Source organism: Mytilus californianus, unplaced genomic scaffold, assembly GCF_021869535.1.
Source record: "Mytilus californianus isolate M0D057914Y unplaced genomic scaffold, xbMytCali1.0.p SCAF_11, whole genome shotgun sequence".
Lineage (NCBI taxonomy): Eukaryota > Metazoa > Mollusca > Bivalvia > Mytilida > Mytilidae > Mytilus > Mytilus californianus.
The window spans coordinates 5,382,586-5,405,075 of NW_026262593.1; the positions used below are offsets into that span (position 1 = coordinate 5,382,586).

General features: G+C 32.6%; 1 protein-coding gene across 1 annotated transcript; it reads right to left on the reverse strand.

The window, feature by feature from the left end:
* Window positions 1-1,785: 1,785 nt before the first annotated feature.
* LOC127720935 (uncharacterized) lies at window positions 1,786-7,693 on the reverse strand. The gene is made up of 5 exons (XM_052227670.1): window positions 7,506-7,693; window positions 5,691-5,798; window positions 4,331-4,406; window positions 2,553-2,809; window positions 1,786-1,990 (listed from the first exon to the last, which is right to left on the reverse strand). Exons 1-5 carry the CDS (start codon window positions 7,635-7,637, stop codon window positions 1,946-1,948), a joined length of 618 nt encoding a protein of 205 aa, XP_052083630.1. The 5' UTR covers window positions 7,638-7,693; the 3' UTR covers window positions 1,786-1,945.
* Window positions 7,694-22,490: the final 14,797 nt, after the last annotated feature.

Below are 22,490 nucleotides of genomic sequence, written 5' to 3' on the forward strand. Positions count from 1 at the left end.
AATTTACCTTTTCTTTCAATAAGGATACCATCGTGTATATTTATGTGGATCCGATTCGTTGAAGTGGAATTCCCTTTTAACTAAACAAAAAATGGCTATTGTATAGAAAAAAATGTATTTCGTGATCAGTTCAATGAAACCAAAATTTGTAATTAGGCATCGTAAGGTCTTCATGTGAGAAATTCATATTAGGGTTGCCTTTTCACTGTATATAGAATATATAGAATACATACGTACAATACCAATAACAATCAGTGCTGGAAAATCACTTTACTTTAAAATAACGGTTTCATAAACAAAACTAAAAGCAAAACGATAATAACTAGATATTGTGATATCAACCCTCCAATGGGAAAACAAAAGGTACATATATATGGTCGCTTAAAGTTAACCAGTGAGGCACGTTAACCAGCGATGGAGCAAGTATGAGACCGTCCTTTCAATCATTCTTTACATATTTTTTTTTCGTTTATTGTGTTGTATAGTTTGTTCTTGTGTTGTGCCGTTGCACCATTGTCCCAGGTAAGGGGAGGGTTTGGCACCAGCAAACTAGTTTAACCCCGTCACATTCTGAATGTGTCTGTCCCAAGCCAGGAGCCTGTAATTCAGTGGTTGTCGTTTGTTGCTGTATATCATTTTTGTTTTTCGTTCATTATTTTGTACATAAATCGGGCCGTTGGTTTCCTCGTTTGAATTGTTTTACATTTTTCATTTCGGGGCCTTTTATAGCTGACTATGCGGTATGGGTTTTACTCATTGTTGAAGGTCGTACGGTGACCTATAGTTGTTAATTTCTGTGTTATATGGTTTCTTGTGGAGGGTTGTCTCATTGGCAATCATACCACATCTTCTTATTTATATATACATTTTGTATCTATAGAGGTCATGAGCATATTTGCGCAGATCTCGATTTACAGACTATTCATATCATTGAAAACACTATAAACTGTTCTCGTAAAGAGAACATTTCTGTTATTTTGAAAGTATTTTAAGGCTTTTGGGCCTACGGAAATTTTAGAATTGTACAAGCGTTTTTGTGTTCGGTTTTAATTGTTTTCATTGTATAAATTTCAAGATTGTTATAGTTAAATCATAAAAGATTGATATGATTCATCTTACATCATAATCATAATGATGAAGGATATCTGTTATCCGAAATATTTACAGATAATTACATTTAATGTTTCCTTTTTATTTATTATTGGTGTTTTTTTGTACACTTTTTAGGCGTTTATATATATATATATATATATATATATACATACATAATTACTCTAAATATCAGCACAATAATGTAAAATCTGCAAATTTGTTGTTCAATTGTGACATCACATAAAAAAGACTTATCAGCGAATTATCATGCGCAGCACGACGATGTGGAACTGGATTTTCTAACCTTTCCGGAGCATCTGAGATCATCCCCGGTCTAGGGTGGATTTCGTTTTGCTCTGTCTTTAGTTTTCTGTAAAGTGTGTTGTATACTCTTATTTGCCTGTTATTCTTTTCGGTTTCTTTTCGACTTATGAATTCGACCGTCCCTTTGGTATCTTCCGAGTCTTTTATTCAAGATAAGTGTTTCACCGTTTTTTTTTCTACAAAATATCATAAAAGATTATCCGAATTGGAAAATTATATTTGTGGAAAAATTAATAAACGTTTCGAAGACTGGAAGCCTCAATATGAAAAGCAGTGGAATCAAGGAATACTGTAATAGTTAAGGACCTAAAAAATAAAAGTGTCTAGTTAAACAAAAATAAGAGGCCGGCTTGAAAAACAAAAATGAAACACAAAAAACATAAAGTTTTTAATTCAAAAGTTAAAATCTAAAGATATTCCTGATAGATGATCGTTACAAATAAACCAATCTGTTAACATCAGACATCACCACAATGTATATAATCGTGTATAACTGAGGGGCATCGGATGAAACGCTGAACCAATCAAGTTACAACTTCACTAGATGTGATGTGAATCTCATGGAATCATCTTCCTATGATAAAATGAATAAAAGTCAAAGGATACAGACATTTGAAAATATTTGAATTTCGAATTATTTGCCGACATCGTTGATCAGGTCAAAGCTATCAAATTGTACAATATTTTCTTGGAAAACATAAACAACTAGCATTAGTAAGAAATTTGTTTGTTATTCCAGTAACCGTCAATATCAATATATATATCAATTTTTATTTAAACATCCCAATAATAATTATCACACATTTAGGACAATTGTAGGAAGAGAAAAAAGCATTCACCGTTTGAAGTTATCTAAAAAAAAATATATATATTTCAGAGAATAATATATATTAAGAATTGCCTCGCTGCAATGTTTTTTTTATTTGTTATATATATATACAAGTCTAAATTGAAAACAATATATATATATTAGACACGTGATATGAAATAACCAATATACTGTCAAAATTCTCACAATACAATTGTACAATCTAATAAAAAAAGATAGTTTTCTACATTAATTTAATTTACTTTAATTTTTTTCACAAGTTAATATTTATTTGTATTGTAATGTTTTCCTATGATTTAAAACTAACCTTTTCTCTGCTCGTGTTTTGTAGACAAGCAGCCGGAATGTCAAATACGGTAAAATTCCTCACGCCAAGTGTTAAACCAAAGAAATGACTATTTTGGACTTCGTCAGTTGAATAGTCAGTCTCCGCAAGGACCGCACAGCTTGTTTTTTCCACTGTCAAAGTTACGTACCAGTTTTGAAACTTGACAAAGTATATGTCAACTTTCACTGTGTCGTTCCCAGTTCCATAATAAGATGACACTTTAAGCTCAGCTTCTTCTGAATCGACAAAGATTGTAGACAAATCAATTATCTGTATAAAGCCTTGTTATGACTTTTATAAATAACATCAAAGTAGAAGTGATAATTGCAATATTTAAAGATATCCAATGATCCTCAAAATTTCAATCATTATGAGCTTGAAAAGATTTCGATATTGAAACGTCTCTTAACAGGATATTCAAAATTGAAAAGAACTGCAGTTCTCGACAAGTATCTCCAAAACAAGCATACGGACATACATTCATTTTGGTTGATACTACATTTAAACAATTTTTTATTTGAATAGAGTGATCCATTTATTTGATTTTTGATTGTTCGTTCATATGCAAATTTATATATTTTAAGTTAGTTTCTGTGTAGATATGTATGCATTTGCAATATATCTTGTTATACTACAAAGCATACTTATTTGAGTGACTAAAATTGTGAAAACTGTTTGTTTTCGGAATATCTCAAAAGTTAAGTTTGCGAAACTTTAAAAAATCTTCCTTTTCAAAACAAATGCAACAAAAACGATAGCTGATATCAAATTAGAAAGTAACTGCTTACCTGGAACACGTTTTACAAGCGATTCAGATAAGTCAGAAAGTAAATGCTGACCTGGAACACATTTGACAAGCGGTATAGATAAATAAGAAAGTAAATGCTTACCTGGAACACATTTGAAAAGCGTTTTAGATAAATTAGAAAATATATGCTTACCTGGAACAAATTTGACAAGCGGTTAAGGTACATAATTAAGTAAATGCTTACCTGGAACACATTTGACAAGCGGTTTAGATAAATTAGAAAGTAAATGCTTACCTGGAACACATTTGACAAGCGGTTAAGATAAATAAGAAAGTAAAGGCTTACCTGGAACACATTTGAAAAGCGGTTTAGATAAATCAGAAAGTAAATGCTTGCCTGGAACTCGTTTGACAAGCGGTATAGATAAATTAGAAAGTAAAGGCTTACCTGGAACACATTTGAAAAGCGTTTTAGATAAATTAGAAAATATATGCTTACCTGGAACAAATTTGACAAGCGGTTAAGGTACATAATTAAGTAAATGCTTACCTGGAACACATTTGACAAGCGGTTTAGATAAATTAGAAAGTAAATGCTTACCTGGAACACATTTGACAAGCGGTTAAGATAAATAAGAAAGTAAAGGCTTACCTGGAACACATTTGAAAAGCGGTTTAGATAAATCAGAAAGTAAATGCTTGCCTGGAACTCGTTTGACAAGCGGTATAGATAAATTAGAAAGTAAAGGCTTACTTGGAACATATTTGATAAGCGGTTTAGATAAATTAGAAAGTAAATGCTTATCTGGAGCACATTTGACAAGCGGTTTTGATAAATTAGAAAGTAAAGGCTTAACTAGAACACATTTGAAAAGTGGTTTAGATAAATTGGAAAGTAAATGCCCACCTGTAACATATTTGACAAGCGCTTTTGATAAATTCGAAAGTATATGCTTACCTGGAATACATTTGACAAGCGGTTTAGATAAATTAGAAAGTACATGCTTACCTGGAATACATTTGACAAGCGGTTTAGATAAATTAGAAACGATACATAGGCCATCTGTTACGTTGTATAACTTATCCTGGAATCAAATGATATGAAATCAGCAATCAGACACATTCTTAACGACACAAAACAAATGCATCTATTTTTTTTCTACATTAGAAAATGCCTGTACCAAGTCAGGAATATGACAGTTGTTATCCATTTGTTTGATGTGATTGAGCTTTTGATTTTGCAATTTGCTTATGGACTTTCCGTTAAGAATTTTCCTCGGAGTTCGGTATTTTTGTTATTTTACTTTTTGCAGGTCAAGTAATCTCTAGTTTAAATCATAACAAGTATAAAACTGGAATCATTTTGTGCATTACACGGTAATCCTTTTCAAACGTATGGACAAAAAACTAACATTTGAACGAATACCGACAGATTTCCTCTAAACACATCGCATATCAGAGGCCAGAAATAGAACAATTTGAGAATTGAAAAAAATATTGTTTTCAGAATTTATCAAATTAAAAGGTGAATTTTTAAACGGTTAGCATCTTTATATAAGATATCTGACAAATAGAACGAAATATTTAACATAAAACCAAATATAGATATTTGTTTTATCAAAAAACATAATCAATTAAAAACGGGTAGTGCGTTTCTTTCAGAACGACAGATACTGTCTATGGATAATAGTATTCGCAACAAATTGTTTTAACTTTTCCATAACATTGTGTCACTCCTCATGTCTTTTCCAAGGCAATGCAACGCAGTCCTTGAATTCTATATATTTTATAAGCATACATTTCATAACCTCTTCTGACAATATTTCCAACGTTTTGTAATTATTTCTTCTGTTTTCCAAAATGCAATTATTACTAGTTCCTATACATGCATTTTCAAAATATATTCTTATTTGTCAAATGTTGAAAGAAATGCATCTTGAAATTTTGTTTTTCTTTTTCAACTGAAAGGATTTCATTAATATCACTGATGAGATTTTGAATTGCAGTGTCTATCATACTTTAAACAACAACCTAGCTTTAAATTTAACTGGATGCTTATTTTATTTTAAATATGTAATGTAAGTTTACTGCAAGCGTGATCTGACTACTAATGACAGATGAGGTTGTTTCTAAGGGTGGGTCTTCATATACGCCCATAGAACTAAGTTTTATATTTTGACCTAGAAAATTAAAGTGTCAATTAAAATAGAAGCGTAAGATACCAAGAAGCATTCAAATCACATAAATCGAGAGAAACTGACAAAGAACTAAAACACGACGAAGAGACAAACAATTTCACATTAAAAAAATTGAAGAAAATAGAAATTAAAACTGGAATATTTTAAAGGTTTTTCTTTAATATATCTTACATTTCTATAATCAAATAAAATATGAACATCATGCATTTCTCCATTGTACATCTTCCCGTTATAGTAAGCCTTCTCTATAGTAGTATCCGAAGAAAATTTATACCAGCCCTGAAATTAGAATCATAGAAAATATGATTTTACGCTTGTGTTTATATTTATTAACACCAACATTTTCTACGATTTTGGTGTTTTGCCCCTTCGTATTATCCCTTTTTTTAACGCAAGTATCCGAATTACCGATCATATGTATAAAGCATTTCTCATGGTCGATGGAAAAACATTTAGATTTAAAATATATACCGTTTTACCAGAAACAAACTACATATAACAGACGACTCGAATGAGGCTGTAATTCAGAAGATGGCGTTTGGTTGCTGTCATTTTCGTTTTTCTTTTATGGTTTTGTCATGAATTATAGGTCAGGCTGATAGTTTTCTCATTTCAATTGTTTACATTTTGTCGTTTTATAGCTGATTATACGGTATGGATTTTGCTCATACGCCATACGCTGATCAATAAATGCTTACAAAAACGTAATTTGGACTTAAGTGCATAGTTGTCTCATTGGCAATCTCTTTAGTTTAAACCGAAATAAATGTTCCATTTTGAAGTTCAGAAACACAACCACTTTAAAACTTTTTTCTATTTTACTCATTTCAATTAATATAACATAATTCGCAAAAAATAGCACACAATACAACAGACTATATAAAGGCAACAGTAATATACCGGTGTTCAAAAATCATAAATCGATTGAGAGAAATAAATCCGGGTTACAAACTAAAACCGAGGGAAACACATCAAGTATAAGAGGGAAACAAAGGAACAACACTGAAGTGCAACAAAAACAAACGCCAATTAACATACATAGAAACGAGCTATATGATCAATGTATCAATCACCAACACCCGTCTGCTCATAAAAAAACCAGGTATATAATAAAGACAAAGAAGAAGAACGAACAACATATGGTTTCGACAATTTGAGTTGGTACAGGCACATGTTAGTAGGGATAAAACCAGTTACATGTGCGTACAAATCTTACCATTTCAAATTAAGGAATATATCTCCCTCATCCAAATCTCTGATTCCTTGTCTTGATTTTGTCTATACGTTAGTAGATATAAGAAGATGTGGTATCAGTGCCAATGAGACAACTCTCCATCCAAGTCACAATTTATAAAAGTAAACCAGTACGGTCTTCAACACGGAGCCTTGGCTCACACCGAACAGTAAGCTATAAAGGGCCCCAAAAATTACTAGTGTAAAACCATTCAAACGGGAAAAACCAACGGTCTAATCTATATTAAAAAGTTAGGTCCTTTTTGGTTTTATCAGCTCAACAAAGTTTGTATTAGATTTTGGAGTTTTAAAAATTTCGTCATCGAACATCACTGAAAACACTTCTATTCTCAAAATGAGGGTCTGGAGCAGTAAAATTTGTACCGTTAATTTTAATGAATATCTAGACCATATGACGTAAAACTACTAAAGTAAAACAAACAAACAATTAAAAAACTGTTACAGAGCAGCTTCTAACAGGGTGACTGCTTGTTTAAAAAACGGGATTTAAAGAGAATTTTATATGGAAAGCAAGATCAAAATGTACTCGCTGCTACAGGAAGCAATGAATGAATGAGCACTTAATTATTAGGCTGATCTAACTTGCTTTAACAAATAAAAGATGTTTGAAAATTGTACTGGTAATAAATATATGTTATTGCATAAGTTACCAATCACTTTAGATTATAAAAATATGTACCTTAAATAACTAAAACAATGTCCCAAATAGTATCATATGAAATGCTTCCTTACCGAAGATACTGGATCAGCTCCTTTTTTGTTGGTAAATCTAAAGTAACCTTCGCCTTTCTCAGGAAAACAACAGGCAATTCCTTCATTTATGAATATTGCAAATATCAAGCAACTGTACCAATAGACTGCCATGATTGTAAAGTTTACTACTATAATATTAGTAACTTCTTTTTATATTTATTTAAATTTTTATAAAAAAAAAAGCGTTACACAGACAGGAAAGTACAAGGAAACTGCGAAATGAAACTCTTTACACAGTGATCTTGTTTAAGGATAACAGCGAGAAAAGATTAAAATGGCACGATGAACTGAGAAAAGACGATATATAAAGGCAATAGTAGTATATACCGCTGTTCAATAGTCATAAATCGATTTAACTGAAACAAATTTGGGTCACAAACCAAAACTGAGGGAAACACATCAACTATAAGAGGAAACAAAACGGAACAAAAGAAATACTGAACTGCTACAAAAACAAACGCCAACATACATAAAAATGGACTACGTGATAACAAGTGCCATATTCCTAACTTGGTACAGGACATTTTAAGAAAAAATGGTGGGTTGAACCTGGTTTTATGTTTTTTTTATAAATTTTGGAGAGGCCAACAGACATGTAGAAGTTAACAGCTATAGGTCATCGTATGTCCTTCAACAATGAGCAAAACCCATACCGCACAGAAACCTATATAAACCCCGAAATGACAATTGTAAAAAAAATTCAAACTAGAAAACTAACGGCCTGATTTATGTAGAAAACAATAAACGAAAAACAAAGATGAGATACATGAACAAACGATAACCACTAAATTATAGGCTTCTGACTTGGGACAGGCGCATTCAAAAAGGGGTGGGACCAAATCTACACCCTAACCTGAGACAGTGGTGTAACAGTAACAGTTCAACATAAAAGCACACTATACGACTCAGTTGAAAAGCCCATTTATCGCCGAACTAATACACACACTTACATATCTGCAGAGTGTAGTTACCAAACTGATACACACACTTACATATATGCAGAGTGTAGTTACCAAACTGATACACACACTTACATATCTGCAGAGTGTAATTACCAAACTGATACACATACTTACATATCTGCAGAGTGTAGTTACCAAACTGATACACACACTTACATATCTGCAGAGTGTAGTTACCAAACTAATACACACATTTACATATCTGCAGAGTGTAGTTACCAAACTAATACACACACTTACATATCTGCAGAGTGTAGTTACCAAACTGATACACACACTTACATATCTGCAGAGTGTAGTTACCAAACTGATACACACACTTACATATCTGCAGAGTGTAGTTACCAAACTAATACACACACTTACATATCTGCAGAGTGTAGTTACCAAACTAATACACACACTTACATATCTGCAGAGTGTAGTTACCAAACTAATACACACACTTACATATCTGCAGAGTGTAGTTACCAAAAAGATGACTGCTACCTCACAAGGAAGCTATTAAATCAAGAATTCCAAATGGTGAAGTTGAAATCATCCCTTCGAAAATTTTACGGAAGCCATAACAATTTGGTTAGCCGTTATGGAACATCTGATTTCAGATGACGACGGATATGTTCCGATCGTTTTAACTGCAATCCCGTTCTCTTTTTGTTCTAATGTGACCTACCGAATTAAACTTATCACCGGGTTTGTACTTACATGAACATCATGACGGAGCAGGATCTGCTTACCCTTCGTGAGCATCTGAGATCAACCAAGGTTTTTAGTAGGGTTCGTTTTGCTCAGTCTTTAGTTTTATATGTGTGTTTTATTCACTGTCGTTGACCATTTTCTGTTTTTTGCCATGGCGTTGTCAATAGATATAGGAAGATGTGGTATGAGTGCCAATGAGACAACTCTCCATCCAAGTTACAATTTATAAAAGTAAACCATTATAGGTCAAGGTACGGCCTTTAACACGGCGCCTTGGCTGAGACCGAACAGCAAGCTATAAAGGGCCTCAAAAATTACTAGTGTAAAACCATTCAAACGGGAAAACCAACGGTCTTATCTATATAAAAAACGAGAAACGAGTCAGTTAATTTTCGGCTGAGGAGTTTGCATATCTCTTTTGTTATCTTCACCTCTCTTGAACATATAAGATAGCTCACATGTTGTAATTTGTAAAATAGAATCAAGGCCGGGTAGATGTCATGACAGGCGTAAGTATCAGAGCAGTATCTGATAAAATCATCTAGCATGGCGAGCGTATTAAGACGATCACAGAATGTTCCATTTCAGGTACTGTACTCTTGATGAGGATTATATAAATTTTCAATGAGACAGCAACTTCACGTTTAAAATATCTGAATATATCGGGAGATCAACATACTATCTTCAAAGACAAATATCAATGTCAACTTCTTATATACAAAAAAATACCTCGAGTCTTCAGTAATGACTGCATAAATTTACAAATAATATCAATGATCTGCTGTCAAAAGCGAATTCTGTAAACAAAAGAAAACTTGATGTATTAAAAATAAAGTCAAATAAAATTGAGAATGGAAATGGGGAATATGTCAAAGAGACAACAACCCGAACAAAGATCAGACAACAACCGAAGGCCACCAATGGGTCTTCAGTAATGACTGCATAAATTCACAAATAATATCAATGATCTGCTGTCAACTGCGAATTCTGTAAACAAAAGAAAACTTGATGTATTAAAAATAAAGTCAAATAAAATTGAGAATGGAAATGGGGAATATGTCAAAGAGACAACAACCCAACCAAAGAGCAGACAACAACCGAAGGCCACTAATGGGTCTTCAACGCAGCGAGAAAATCCCGCACATGGAGGTGGTCCTCAGCTGGACCCTAAATAAAATTGTGTACTGGTTCAGTGAAAATGGACGTCACACTAAACTCCAAAACATATAACGGGACTAAAATGAAAAGAACATACAAGACTAACAAAGGCCAGAGGCTCCTAACTTGGGACAGGCGCAAAAATGAGGCGGGGTTAAACATGTTTTGTGAGATCTCAACCTCCCCCTATACCTCTCAAATACTTTGCGGTTCTGACTAGGGACAGGAAAAACATGTAAAAGTATTTTTTGAAGAACTCAAACCTCCCTCTTTGGGTCGTTATTAGTGAAGTAACTAAAGTTTCATATACATATAGGACAATGCATATCAAAATTAAATCTTTCAACTATATGATACTATAGTCGCCGTTATGTTAAAATGGCACGAGGTTTTTTGTAGAAATTTTTTAACTACCAATCGCGTTCTTTCGAGATGACGTTTTTAACTTAGCGAAACTAAAAACATTCCAAACACACCACTACTGACATATTGGGATTGAACTATTAATCCTGATCTTCACAATGACCTAAAGGGATTTGCATTGATAATCCACCATTTCTTTGAGAAATCCATTATTTACTCAACATTCGCAACTCTCCGGTAATATACTCTTTTAAAACAGTTGGTGTCGATTTCAAATTGGTCTCTGATTGAAAGTTGTCTTATTGGCTGTAGTAGTACATCTTCTTATTTTTTTTAAAGTATTTTTTAGAACTGCATTAATCTCAATACACCAAGGTATTAATGGTAAAGCTAAAAGGAGGAAATTTCAATTTTTACTATATAAAACTTGAAATGTATTCTTCCTTATATGTAGCACAAAATTGAGATTAATTTGTTTTGAACAAGTTAAATTTATGTTTAACGATCACCATAGTCTTTAATTTGTAAACATTTGTTTTTGAAAATGCTTCTTTTATGATTATGACTCGTTGCCATATGGGATAATTTAACTTATTAAGATTCACACTATCCAGATTGGATATAATATCGTACTTTAATGTAGGCCACAGTAGTTAATCAATATTAAAATCAGTTAAGAACATACAAACCAAGGTTAAAACTAATTACGCTTTTTTCAATTGCGTGCTTATTTTTATATCCTGATTAAGGGAAAGATTATCATTTTGGTTTCTGTCTGTACAAGGACAAAGTACGTTTTACGTTATAAAATTTATCAAATCGACAAAAATCATACGAACTTGACACTATTAGTAAACAAGAATCATAAAAACCAGAAAAGTATAATACAATATTGTATCTATAATCATGTTTCAAACTTTGTCCCTTGTAATCAAGTGATTCAACATGGAATCATGTATCTATCTGCATCAATACTCTTCTTGACATTTTTCGTTTTTTTATAGCAATTCAAAGGTGTATTTTGGTGGCTAAACTCTTCGTTGACATCTAGATAAACCGATGAAAATAGTTGACCAATGTTATGCGATTGCTGTTCATTAGAGTGTTTGTGTTGTTTTCTTTATACCCTTATCACTTAGGACTAATGAAACATCTGTTTTTGTACTTTTGTTTATACCCTTATCACTTAGGACTAATGAAACATCTGTTTTTGTACTTTTGTTTATACCCTTATCACTTAGGACTAATGAAACATCTGTTTTTGTACTTTTGTTTATACCCTTATCACTTAGGACTAATGAAACATCTGTTTTTGTACTTTTGTTTATACCCTTATCACTTAGGACTAATGAAACATCTGTTTTTGTACTTTTGTTTATACCCTTATCACTTAGGACTAATGAAACATCTGTTTTTGTACTTTTGTTTATACCCTTATCACTTAGGACTAATGAAACATCTGTTTTTGTACTTTTGTTTATACCCTTATCACTTAGGACTAATGAAACATCTGTTTTTGTACTTTTGTTTATACCCTTATCACTTAGGACTAATGAAACATCTGTTTTTGTACTTTTGTTTATACCCTTATCACTTAGAACTAATGAAACATCTGTTTTTGTACTTTTGTTCTTTAGTCATTTCTTTTTCTTTTCTTTGGGATGATTATGTGAGGATGCTTCTAATGTAATGTACATTTCACAGTTTGTTTAGTAGTTTTCGCGCTCATAATGAATCTTAAATTTAAACAAACAATATATGTGTGTGTTTCAATTCCTGCTCCAAGATTTTGTAAATTATTTCATACATGTTATATTTGACTTTAACACTGTAATACAGCCAAGAAGGCTAATTTGCCACATCTGCTAATGTTAATAGGCAAGTATATTTAATTACAAATAACATATTTGGCCTGAAACATTTACATTAGCGAAATGTGAGACCTGAAACAACTGCCAGCGCTGTTCCCACAGCAATGAATTTGCTTGTCCGGTTTTATTGAAAGACTTGTTATTTTATCCTTATATTGCGACAACACTAAAGTGTTTGACTGGTGTGACTTTTGTTATCCATAAATGGATTATTGTCATATTTTTTGGAATGACAGTTCTTTAAACAAGTCATAAATACATGTCTTTCAATGTTTAGAGCTTTTTGACATATATTTTTCTTTATATATTTTAATTCAAAATCACTGATAACGAAAATCACTAATACCACACAGTACAACGGACCACACTAAACAACAACGACCCGTATCCTTTGGGGAAATAACAGACATACAAAATACAAGCAACGTACAAACCATGGTCCAGATAACCTTTGTACATGCACAAAATATGCTAAAGTTTAACCAGTATTTCGTGCGCACAAATCTCTCTTTTTGTCTATGTAGTACCAACAGGATGTCTGCTTACTTGAGAAAAAACAATTGTAAATGGCACATAATTTGGAAAGCAGTTCAAATTTGCTCGCCATGATAGATGATCCCATCAGAATCATGATATATTCTTCCATTTGATGACTGATAATATGGGATATATGAAAATGAGACAACAACCAAACGATATACAAAAAATATCGAGAGTCCGACAAACAGTCTTTCCAAGACAGATAGCAATGTCCAAAAAACTAATGTAAACTCGAGTCTTCAACAACAAATATAAATAATAAGAAAGTGTGGTTGCAACCAAATATGAGGTTATTGATTAAAAATAAAGAAACCAGTTTTCTCCATAAATGTTGGTCTATTCTTAGTATATTTGACCTTGACATTTGATGTATTAAACCCGAAATCAATAGGGAATATATAATCACGTAAGTTTGCAATCCCTTTCGTAGTATTTTACTTAGCAGCTAGAAAACACTTTTCTACACAAATTTCGGTCTGTTTGTGAGTATCTTTGAAATTGACCTTTGACGTGGTGACCTCCAAATCAATTTAGACTTTCCTCTAATTATCTAAGTAAGGTTCAAAAGTATTTGACTAAGTATCCGGAGACTAAAATGACTGGCGTACTGACTGACGGACTGACGAACAGGTCAACAACTATATCAAACTTTGTAGGAATGACGAATAAATGTTTACCTCGGGATCTGGTGGGGTTCGTGTTGCTCAATCTTTAATTTCCCGATTGGCGTTTTGTGATTTTTTGTTTTTCTGTTCATTTATGGTGGTGTATGCTTGTCTTTAATCTATTGTCTTTTGCAATTGGTTTCAGTAGGATAAAAAAATATAAACCAAAATAGGCAATCTTGTTGTCCGTCTTCTTTCAATTCAAACTATCTAATTTTGGTCAATATTGAAATATATTCTTCTCTAATACTAAAGGCTTGAAACGTTAGATGATTGATGCTGGGAGAACCCTCTACAAACGATCCTCGGCATATATCGGCATTAGTGGAAAATTTCCAATTAAAATTGGATGTAATATAATCACATTTGGATCTTCTCTCGAAATATTTGGCCAATTTGACCAAGTTTAAGAGACATAATTTATCCTAGGTCCTTAGGCAATGAGGGGTTAAATTTCTCAGTTGGGCGATTCAGGCTGTTAGGGGTCTTCAGTTTGTGAGCTGCTAAAAAGGAAATTGTCACGAAAACGAAAAGTACAATTTCTTTTCAACATATTTGGAAATATTATTTTATTAAGGAGAATGTTAGTATTTCCTTTAAAAAGATAACGCGGTAGTATCATAAAGAGATTATTCCAATTGCTGCACTCTTTGTCGTTACATTTCAATTGTCAAACGCACATCATACATGCAGCATTCATTATATATTTGATTTAGTAAATGTGAATACTGTTTCGTTTCAAATACATTATAAATTGACGTTTCCGTTGGGATGCAACTGAAAATCAAGTATATTTTATGTGTAGGGGTATAAGTCAAAGGGAGATTAACCGAACGACAAAGAAAAAAATACATCAACATGTATTTGTTGTTGTTTTGCTGACACTTTGAACATATCTATGACTTTATGACTTTTTTAAAGAAATGCTGGTAAAAAGTTTATTCGGTTAACATTGACTATATCTAAATCCAATTCTTTTTAGATAAAGATTGTCAACTATTTAAACTCTGATTCTTATAGCCAATTGTGATGTGGAACAAATTTCAGGTGGTTTGGTTCCTAAAATAAGAAAACATCTGTATAAGGTACGCAAGCATTATACCAAGTATTGTGTAAATGTTGTGTTTTTTAGATCGTTGTTTGTTTTTCGTTTTTGTCATGGCATCGTCAGTTTGTCTTCGACTTGTGAGTTTTAATGTCCCGTTTGGTATCTTCTGTCTTTCATTCAAAATAAAAATCAGTAATCATTGGTGCAAAATAAACTTTACCACACTTCAGAACACATAAAGGTCATTTATATTTTAAGAGATAATGGTACCCATCCATCAACAAAGTTTCAGAAATGCTGTTCTCTTTTGTAACGGTAAAGATGTATAAATACCCTGCCACGTCCTGTCTGTGTTTTTTGTGATCTGATGAATTAATCCCTTATCAACTGATTTTTATAGTTTGTTCATATATTGTACTGCTACACCGCTGTCCCAGGTAAGGGGGGGGGGGGGGGGTTGTAATTCAGTGGTTGTCGTTTGTTGCTGTATATCACATTTGTATTTCGTTCATTTTTTTACATAAATCAGGTCGTTATTTTTCTCGTTTGAATTGTTCTACATTTGTCATTTCGGGGCCTTTTACAGCAGTCTATGCGGTATACGTTTTTCTCGTTGGTGAAGGCCATACGGTGACCTATAATTGTTAACTTCTATGTCATTTGGTCTCTGGTGGAGAGTTGTATCATTGGCAATTATACCACATCTTCTTATTTCTACAGAAAACACAGACATTTGTAGGGATTTATTGTTTTTGGGGTTTTTTTTCTGACTCATTGAACCTATTCAATAGCTTTATTTGTTTTTGATCAGTGCAGATAAAAAATAGACGTGGTTTTCTTAATTTTATTATACTTAAAAACATGTTGATTGGTTAGATCGAGATGGTAAACTATTTAAAAACTGGGAACTCTTTCATGTAATCTTTCATTCTTATAACCTAAGATGATCTGGAACAAACAACCGCTTGTCTGGTTCCTAAAATACACAAACATAAGGTACATAAACATAAGTGTGTATACATATTATAATAGAAGTCATTATTCATTGGCGTCTAATAAGATTTAGATTATATCAAAGCGCATTTATGTCATTCAGTTGTATTGTCTCCCATTGATAGAATATCAAAAGAGAGGCGGAAGATATAAATGAGATATGCAAATCATGTCGAAAACAAACTAACAATGCCATGGCAAAAAAAAACGACCAAAAACACAAACAACAGACTACAACACTCAACATAGAAAACTTAAAACTGAGCAACACGACCCCACAAAAAAATACCGATTACTAAGTTTCCTGTCTATTGATATATCATTGGTCACAATATGACGCTTTTAGAAGATTATGAAAAGATACGCAGAGGCGAAGGAAATGTATCGTGTCATCTGATCCTAATTTATTTGTATACAATCTTTAATGTTACGACAACTAACGCATAAAGGTACAGTTTTTTTAGTTTGTTTCACATAAGCTTGACTTCCTTGTATATATTGTACTTTTTGTGAATATTTCTGTTATGTTCTTTGAATTCTTTCTAGTTGTTAGTAACATAACTCTTCGATACTCTTCAATTTTACTTGCAGTTTAGAGTTACCTCATTCATATAGCCTTCTGACCTTTGACAAGGAGCAGGGATATTAAACACTGCAGGATTGGCGACTCCTTTTCTTAATCCAAAGAACCGCATATACGTAATACCAAAGTTGATAGTTGACATCCACTGAAGTGCACACTTTCCATCACCTGTATTCACTACCATTGCAGTAATGTAGTCAGAACCCTCTGTCAAAGAAAATATCTTCACAAAAACTTTGTTAGGAGTACTTCCATAATACGACGAGAATATCAAAGTTACATTGGCTATAATTAAAAATAATTAAATAAAATATGTGGTATAATTGCCAGTGATACAACTAACCATTAGAGTAAAATATGACGTAGATGTTAGAGACTATAGGTCACCGTATGTTTGTCAACAATGAACAAACCTCGTACCCGATCGTTTGCTTTAAAAGGCTCCTTTATGACAAAATGTGATACAAATTAAACGAGAAAACCAACGGCTTGATATGTGACGAAACCATAAACGTAAAACAAACAGCACATGACAACATCACTAACAACAACTACTGAATTACAGCACATCAACATGGCAAAGGGGCTACCTGTCGGAGCACTCAACCCTCATCTTAAACAGTGGTGTAACGGTAAAACTATAAAAAAAAATCAGATCGAAATGTTCCGACTCATCTGTAAGCAAGAAGCCTTAAAAAAATAACATAAATACACAATACAAAATCAGCAGATTTATTGTTAAGACGTCATTAACAGTCTGCGAAAAGCATGGTAGTGTGCAATGCCACAATATAAGTAGATAGTATCTACAGGGTGATGGCTGTATAGCAATATGCTTATTCCAGTCCCGCTCCTTTTAGTGTTCATGCGATTCCCTCTTTTTTTTTCTTTTTTTTTTCTTTTTTTTTTAACTTACTTTAATTTGTTTTCTCAATTGAGTTTTGGGTTTGAACATTTGTAAACTACTGCTGTCTTAATTCAATATTTTACAATATACATAGATTGCATTCGTTTAATCTAAAACTTCAGTACATATACATGTTTATTGCATATGTGCTACCGCTCTTCAGTTATTACTGTATGAATCACAGTTCTTTCGCAGCATTTCCTTAATTTATAATTAATCTATTCTCTAAGTCGTTTATTTATTCCACGTTTTAAGCTCGCATACCCAGTTTACGCTCATGTTAGTTGCTTTCAGTTGTTTTTAAGTATTTTCGAAATTATTTAACGAAGATCAAAGATTTTTTTCTAAAACTTTAAATATGTTTTTTTCTATTTACCAATTATGTCAGCGATGACAAAATTTCACTTATGCATTAGCTCACCGGGAACCAACTTGAAAAGAATGTAAGACATACATTTCAAAAGTCGTTGAAATACTAACAAACAAATTTTCAAAACATCAGAATTTTATAACAAAAGTTTTTACCACTTCTACGGCATGATTTGCCATTTTTTTTTGTTTCCTCTAAAAATCGAAACGGACCTTTTTTAAGAGTATTAAATGCTGTGCAAACAAAATATTTAAATCGATTATGACAATCTTAACTAATCTTTTGACATTCAAGTAATGACGGACTGACAGGCGAACCGATAACAATAGGTTTTTACGGAGTATTTGAAATTAGGTATCCTTAAAAACGATGATCCTTTTCAAGATACATGATATGAAAAAGCAAAAGAACAAAAATACCGAACTCCAAGGAAAGTTCAAATCGGAAAGTCCCTTATCAAATGACAAAGTCAAAAGCCCTAAAACACCAAACGAATGGAAAACAACTGTTATATTCCTGACTTGGTACAGGCATTTCCTTATGTAGAACATGTATAAACCTGGTTTTATAGATAGCTGAACCTCTCATTTGTATGACAGTCGCTTAAAATTCCATTATATTGACAAGAATGTTTGAACAAAACAAACAGACATAATATGTAATTTCAAAAATAGGGGTACAGCAGTCAACATTGTGTTATAACCTTATTCACTATAAAAACAAACCAATATGTCAACAAAGAAAAAAGAAAATGGCATATAGACAAAGCACATAAGCAAAAATGAAAGACAAGACTACAAAAATGACCACATCACAACAACACATTGGTGGGATGCCAAGCCACGCCAAAAGGATATTACCAAAAATGGACTAAACAGTAAAGGTTAATAATTTACAAAGACAAATAAAAGAACAATATAACACGTAATTAAGATGATAAAAAACGTCAGTACCTAGAATCTGTACTTCAAGACCATCATGCTTTATTTGTGAAGATGATACGGAATATTTATTAAAAAGGTCTTGGTATCTTCCGATGAACTTTTTTTAGAAAAAAGGACGAGACGTTCTTTGACATAACCCTGGTTCATCAACTTTCTGCTCAGACACTGGTGACGCTTTATAAAGCCTAGGTAGCAGCTGCAAACTCTTGAATATCGAATGAGTTGGGAAATGTATATCCCATATGCAGGTGAAGTTGGTATATTGCTACTAAGGAGGGGGAAATTGATAATTTCAAAATTAAAATCGTCTCGTTTGTCATAGATTCTAGTACTGAGATGATCGCTTATGTCAAATGCGAGGTATAAGTCTAAAAATGAGGCAGAGGAAGCCGTGTCTGTTGTTTCTTTAATTTCTAGTTCTGGGGGATATACTAATGGAAACCAATCAGAAAAGTTTGGATTGTTAATGGAAAAAACATCATCAATATATCTGAATGTTAAATTAAATGATCTTGCTTTTTTGATCTTCTTGTTTTTGACAAGTGTCTGAAGGTATTCCGACTCATATGAAAATAAGAAGAGGTCGGCAAGGAGAGGCGTACAGTTCGTTTCCATAGGAATGCTGACAATTTGTTGAAAAAGTCTACCTCCAAATTCAACAAATATGTTGTCAATAAGAAACTCCAGCATACTGATCACTTGTTCCTCTGTGTAGCATGTTTTACCTTTTTGTTCACTATTAACAAAATATGCCGTATGGTATCCCAAAGTAATACATCTATTGCGTATGCTACCATTTTTATATTGAAAAGCATTGTGGATTATTTCTTTTAGACGATTTTTCAATTTCACATGGAGAATGGTGGTTTACAGGGTTGAAAAGTCAAAAGTTTTGATAGACTTAATTTCAGAGAAAGATTGAGATTTAGAATTATTCAGAAGATCTTTGGAGTTTTTTATAATCCACATATGGTTAATACCACTACGCGAGTAAACAGTTTCACAGTATTTCTGAAAACCCTCTTTCACTGTGGACAGAATTTTTGTCAACCTAATGGACAATTCATTTGTAGAACATGCAGATGAGCCGGCAATGTACCGTTGTTTGTACGGAATTTTGTGAAGTTTAGGTATCCAAAACAAACAAGGTAAGTCCTCAAATTTGCTGTTTAATGTGATATTCATTGAAGACATGCGGGACTTCTGATTTGCCAAAATCTTATCCTTGTCAAATGATATGTTTTTTTTTATGTGGGATTACCTGAGTGATCATTTATTCCTAATTCTTTTACAAGACACTCGTAGTAGTACGATTTACATTGAAGAAAATATTATTTGAAGTTTTTGTCCGCAGGAACAACAACATATTTATCGTGAAGAGATGAAAGACATTGCACGGCTTATTTGTCTCTGAAAACAGACTTTAAATAACTATCGGCTCAATGTTCAAACATTTACATGATCAATTATAGATTACATTCTAATAACTAACTTGTAAAGCATTTGTCAGCGTTTAGGTCATTTTGATCATGTTATCATGTTATATTATTAGAGGATCCTTACTTTGGAGAAGAAAAAAGATGAGTTTCACAATTTTGACGTGTGTCGACGACCATCTAGAAACTGATATAAGCAGAAATGATACGTTATGCTATGTGACCCCTAATGTGTTACCTCAGTTGAAAGCTGTAAGTAATGTTGTCTTGCGTAATTTAATTGCTTGTAAAGTGTTTTTTATCATCTTTTTATCAGGCTTAATGCACCTTATTCGAATGAAAAGTGATAAGACGAATTCCTCGATTAAACAGCAACGCAGCAATTATTCTAACATCCTCAGGAAATATAGAGATCCTCAACAATAAACAAGTTTCCATACAATGTATCGAGCTCTCAATCATATAGAATTACAAAAAATACGACTATAAGTTAAACAAGTAATAGAAATTTTCATATATCTACCACATAAACCATATATCTAAACAACGAAAAACATTATTTAGTTATGACATGAGCCATCGCTAACGATGAATCTATCTTTCGATAGACACAGGTTTATCCGTTGCGGTTGAAAAAAAAATGGTCTTTTGAAATCGTATATCAATAATTTATTCTCATCCTTATCAGTTCAGTCGAAATTCTTAAAAAGAACCAAACGTTTCATTTGATTGTATGTTTACACTTAATCCATAGTGGAAATCGAGGACCAGCGACCGGACGACGATGCCGACATTGTATATTGTCATAATGATTTATAACATTATAAAGATAAGATGTGATATAATAACCAATGAGACCCAGAGACAAAATGACGTAAAAGTTAACAGCTATAGGTCACCGTACTGCCTTCAACAATGAGCAAAACCCATAACGCAAAGTAAGCTAAAAAAAAGATGGATGTGAAGTTAGCGGCCGGTTCGTTATTCAATATTCAATATCCAACCGGCTGCTAGCAGTCGGTTCGATATTCAAATTTCTTACTTGAAAATAATAAAAATTTAAATATTTGATAACATTTAAAGGATGATAGTCATAGTTAAAAGGAGTAAAACGATATGTAGGAAATCGCTTTAAGACCCCTTCAAGCTGTCGTAAATTCTCGTTGTCGTCGAATATAAACCCTAATGTAAATCGCATATTTGACTTATGAAATATAGATTTTTATCAATAAAATGCAATCATAGATGTACTTTTATACATGATAATTCTAGAAACAAAAACAAACGATCACTCTAGTAACATTTAAAAAATGTAAAACAATAAATCGAATGGCCTGATTTACGTACAAAGCAAAAACCGAAAAACAAATATGATATACAGCAACAAACGACGTCCACTGAATTACAGGATCCAGACTTAGGTCATACACATATGGATATATTTAGAGAATGAATTCTTGATTATATAACAAAAAAATGTCATCAAGACAAGTGTTATTGAATTTATCAATTAAATGGAATTTAGAAGAGTCTTTACCTACCTTGGCCATAAACTGAGATTCATAACAGTACAGGAACAAGTCTGCTAATAAAGGGCACAATTGGTGTGCATAAGAATACCTACACCTGTCGATAAACTTTACGAAACGTACATAAATGTTGTCAAGGAGACGATTTAGAGCTTTAATCATCTCATCACACCTCCAGTAAGTAAATCTAGCATATTTATTTTTTCTAATTACAGAAGAAGGCTTTATATGTGTTGCAGCAAATAAATTTGCAATCTGATTGTTCATTTAAAACCAGGTTCAATCCACCATTTTCTACATTTGAAAATGCCTGTACCAAGTCAGGAATATGACAGTTGTTGTCCATTCGTTTGATGTGTTTTGTCATTTGATTTTGCCATGTGATTAGGGACTTTCCGATTGAATTTTCCTCGGAGTTCAGTATTTTTGTGATTTTACTTTTTACTTACGATTCAAACATCCTACCAAAGTGCCAGAAACATTGATAGTGTAGCATCGATTATTTACAACTAAGTTCTTCTTATCCTGTTTTAAAGATAAATATTTCATAAAACGAGAAAACCAACTATAGTCTTTCCTCTACAATTAAACTCACCATCTTATTGTACTAAAAAGTGGGCGATCATGAAGTCAGTATTAAACATTAAGATTACATGAAGTTCTATATAAAGGAAAACAACGTTTGACGTATATATCTGAAAGTTGAAGTGTATCCTGTTCATTTTGAAAAACAATATCAGGGATATTTTTCTGAAAATATCAGACACCTCATGTATGTCAGACGATTAGTTTGACATACGATTGTTGTTTTCTTGCACTCTTCTGTGAAATACAAAAATATAAGTTATGTTCGATTGTTTGATATGGCAAGCCGTTTTACTTTTTATTCTAACTGC

Bases quoted from the DNA above. Each gene is read 5' to 3' on its own strand.
- LOC127720935 (XM_052227670.1), bottom strand. From the start codon at position 7,637: ATGGCAGTCTATTGGTACAGTTGCTTGATATTTGCAATATTCATAAAT. The intron at 5,799-7,505 runs GTAAGGAAGCAT...TTCTAATTTCAG, and splicing joins GAGCTGATCCAGTATCTTCG to GGCTGGTATAAATTTTCTTC. The intron at 2,810-4,330 runs GTAAGCATGTAC...TTGTCGATTCAG, and splicing joins GCTTGTCAAATGTATTCCAG to AAGAAGCTGAGCTTAAAGTG.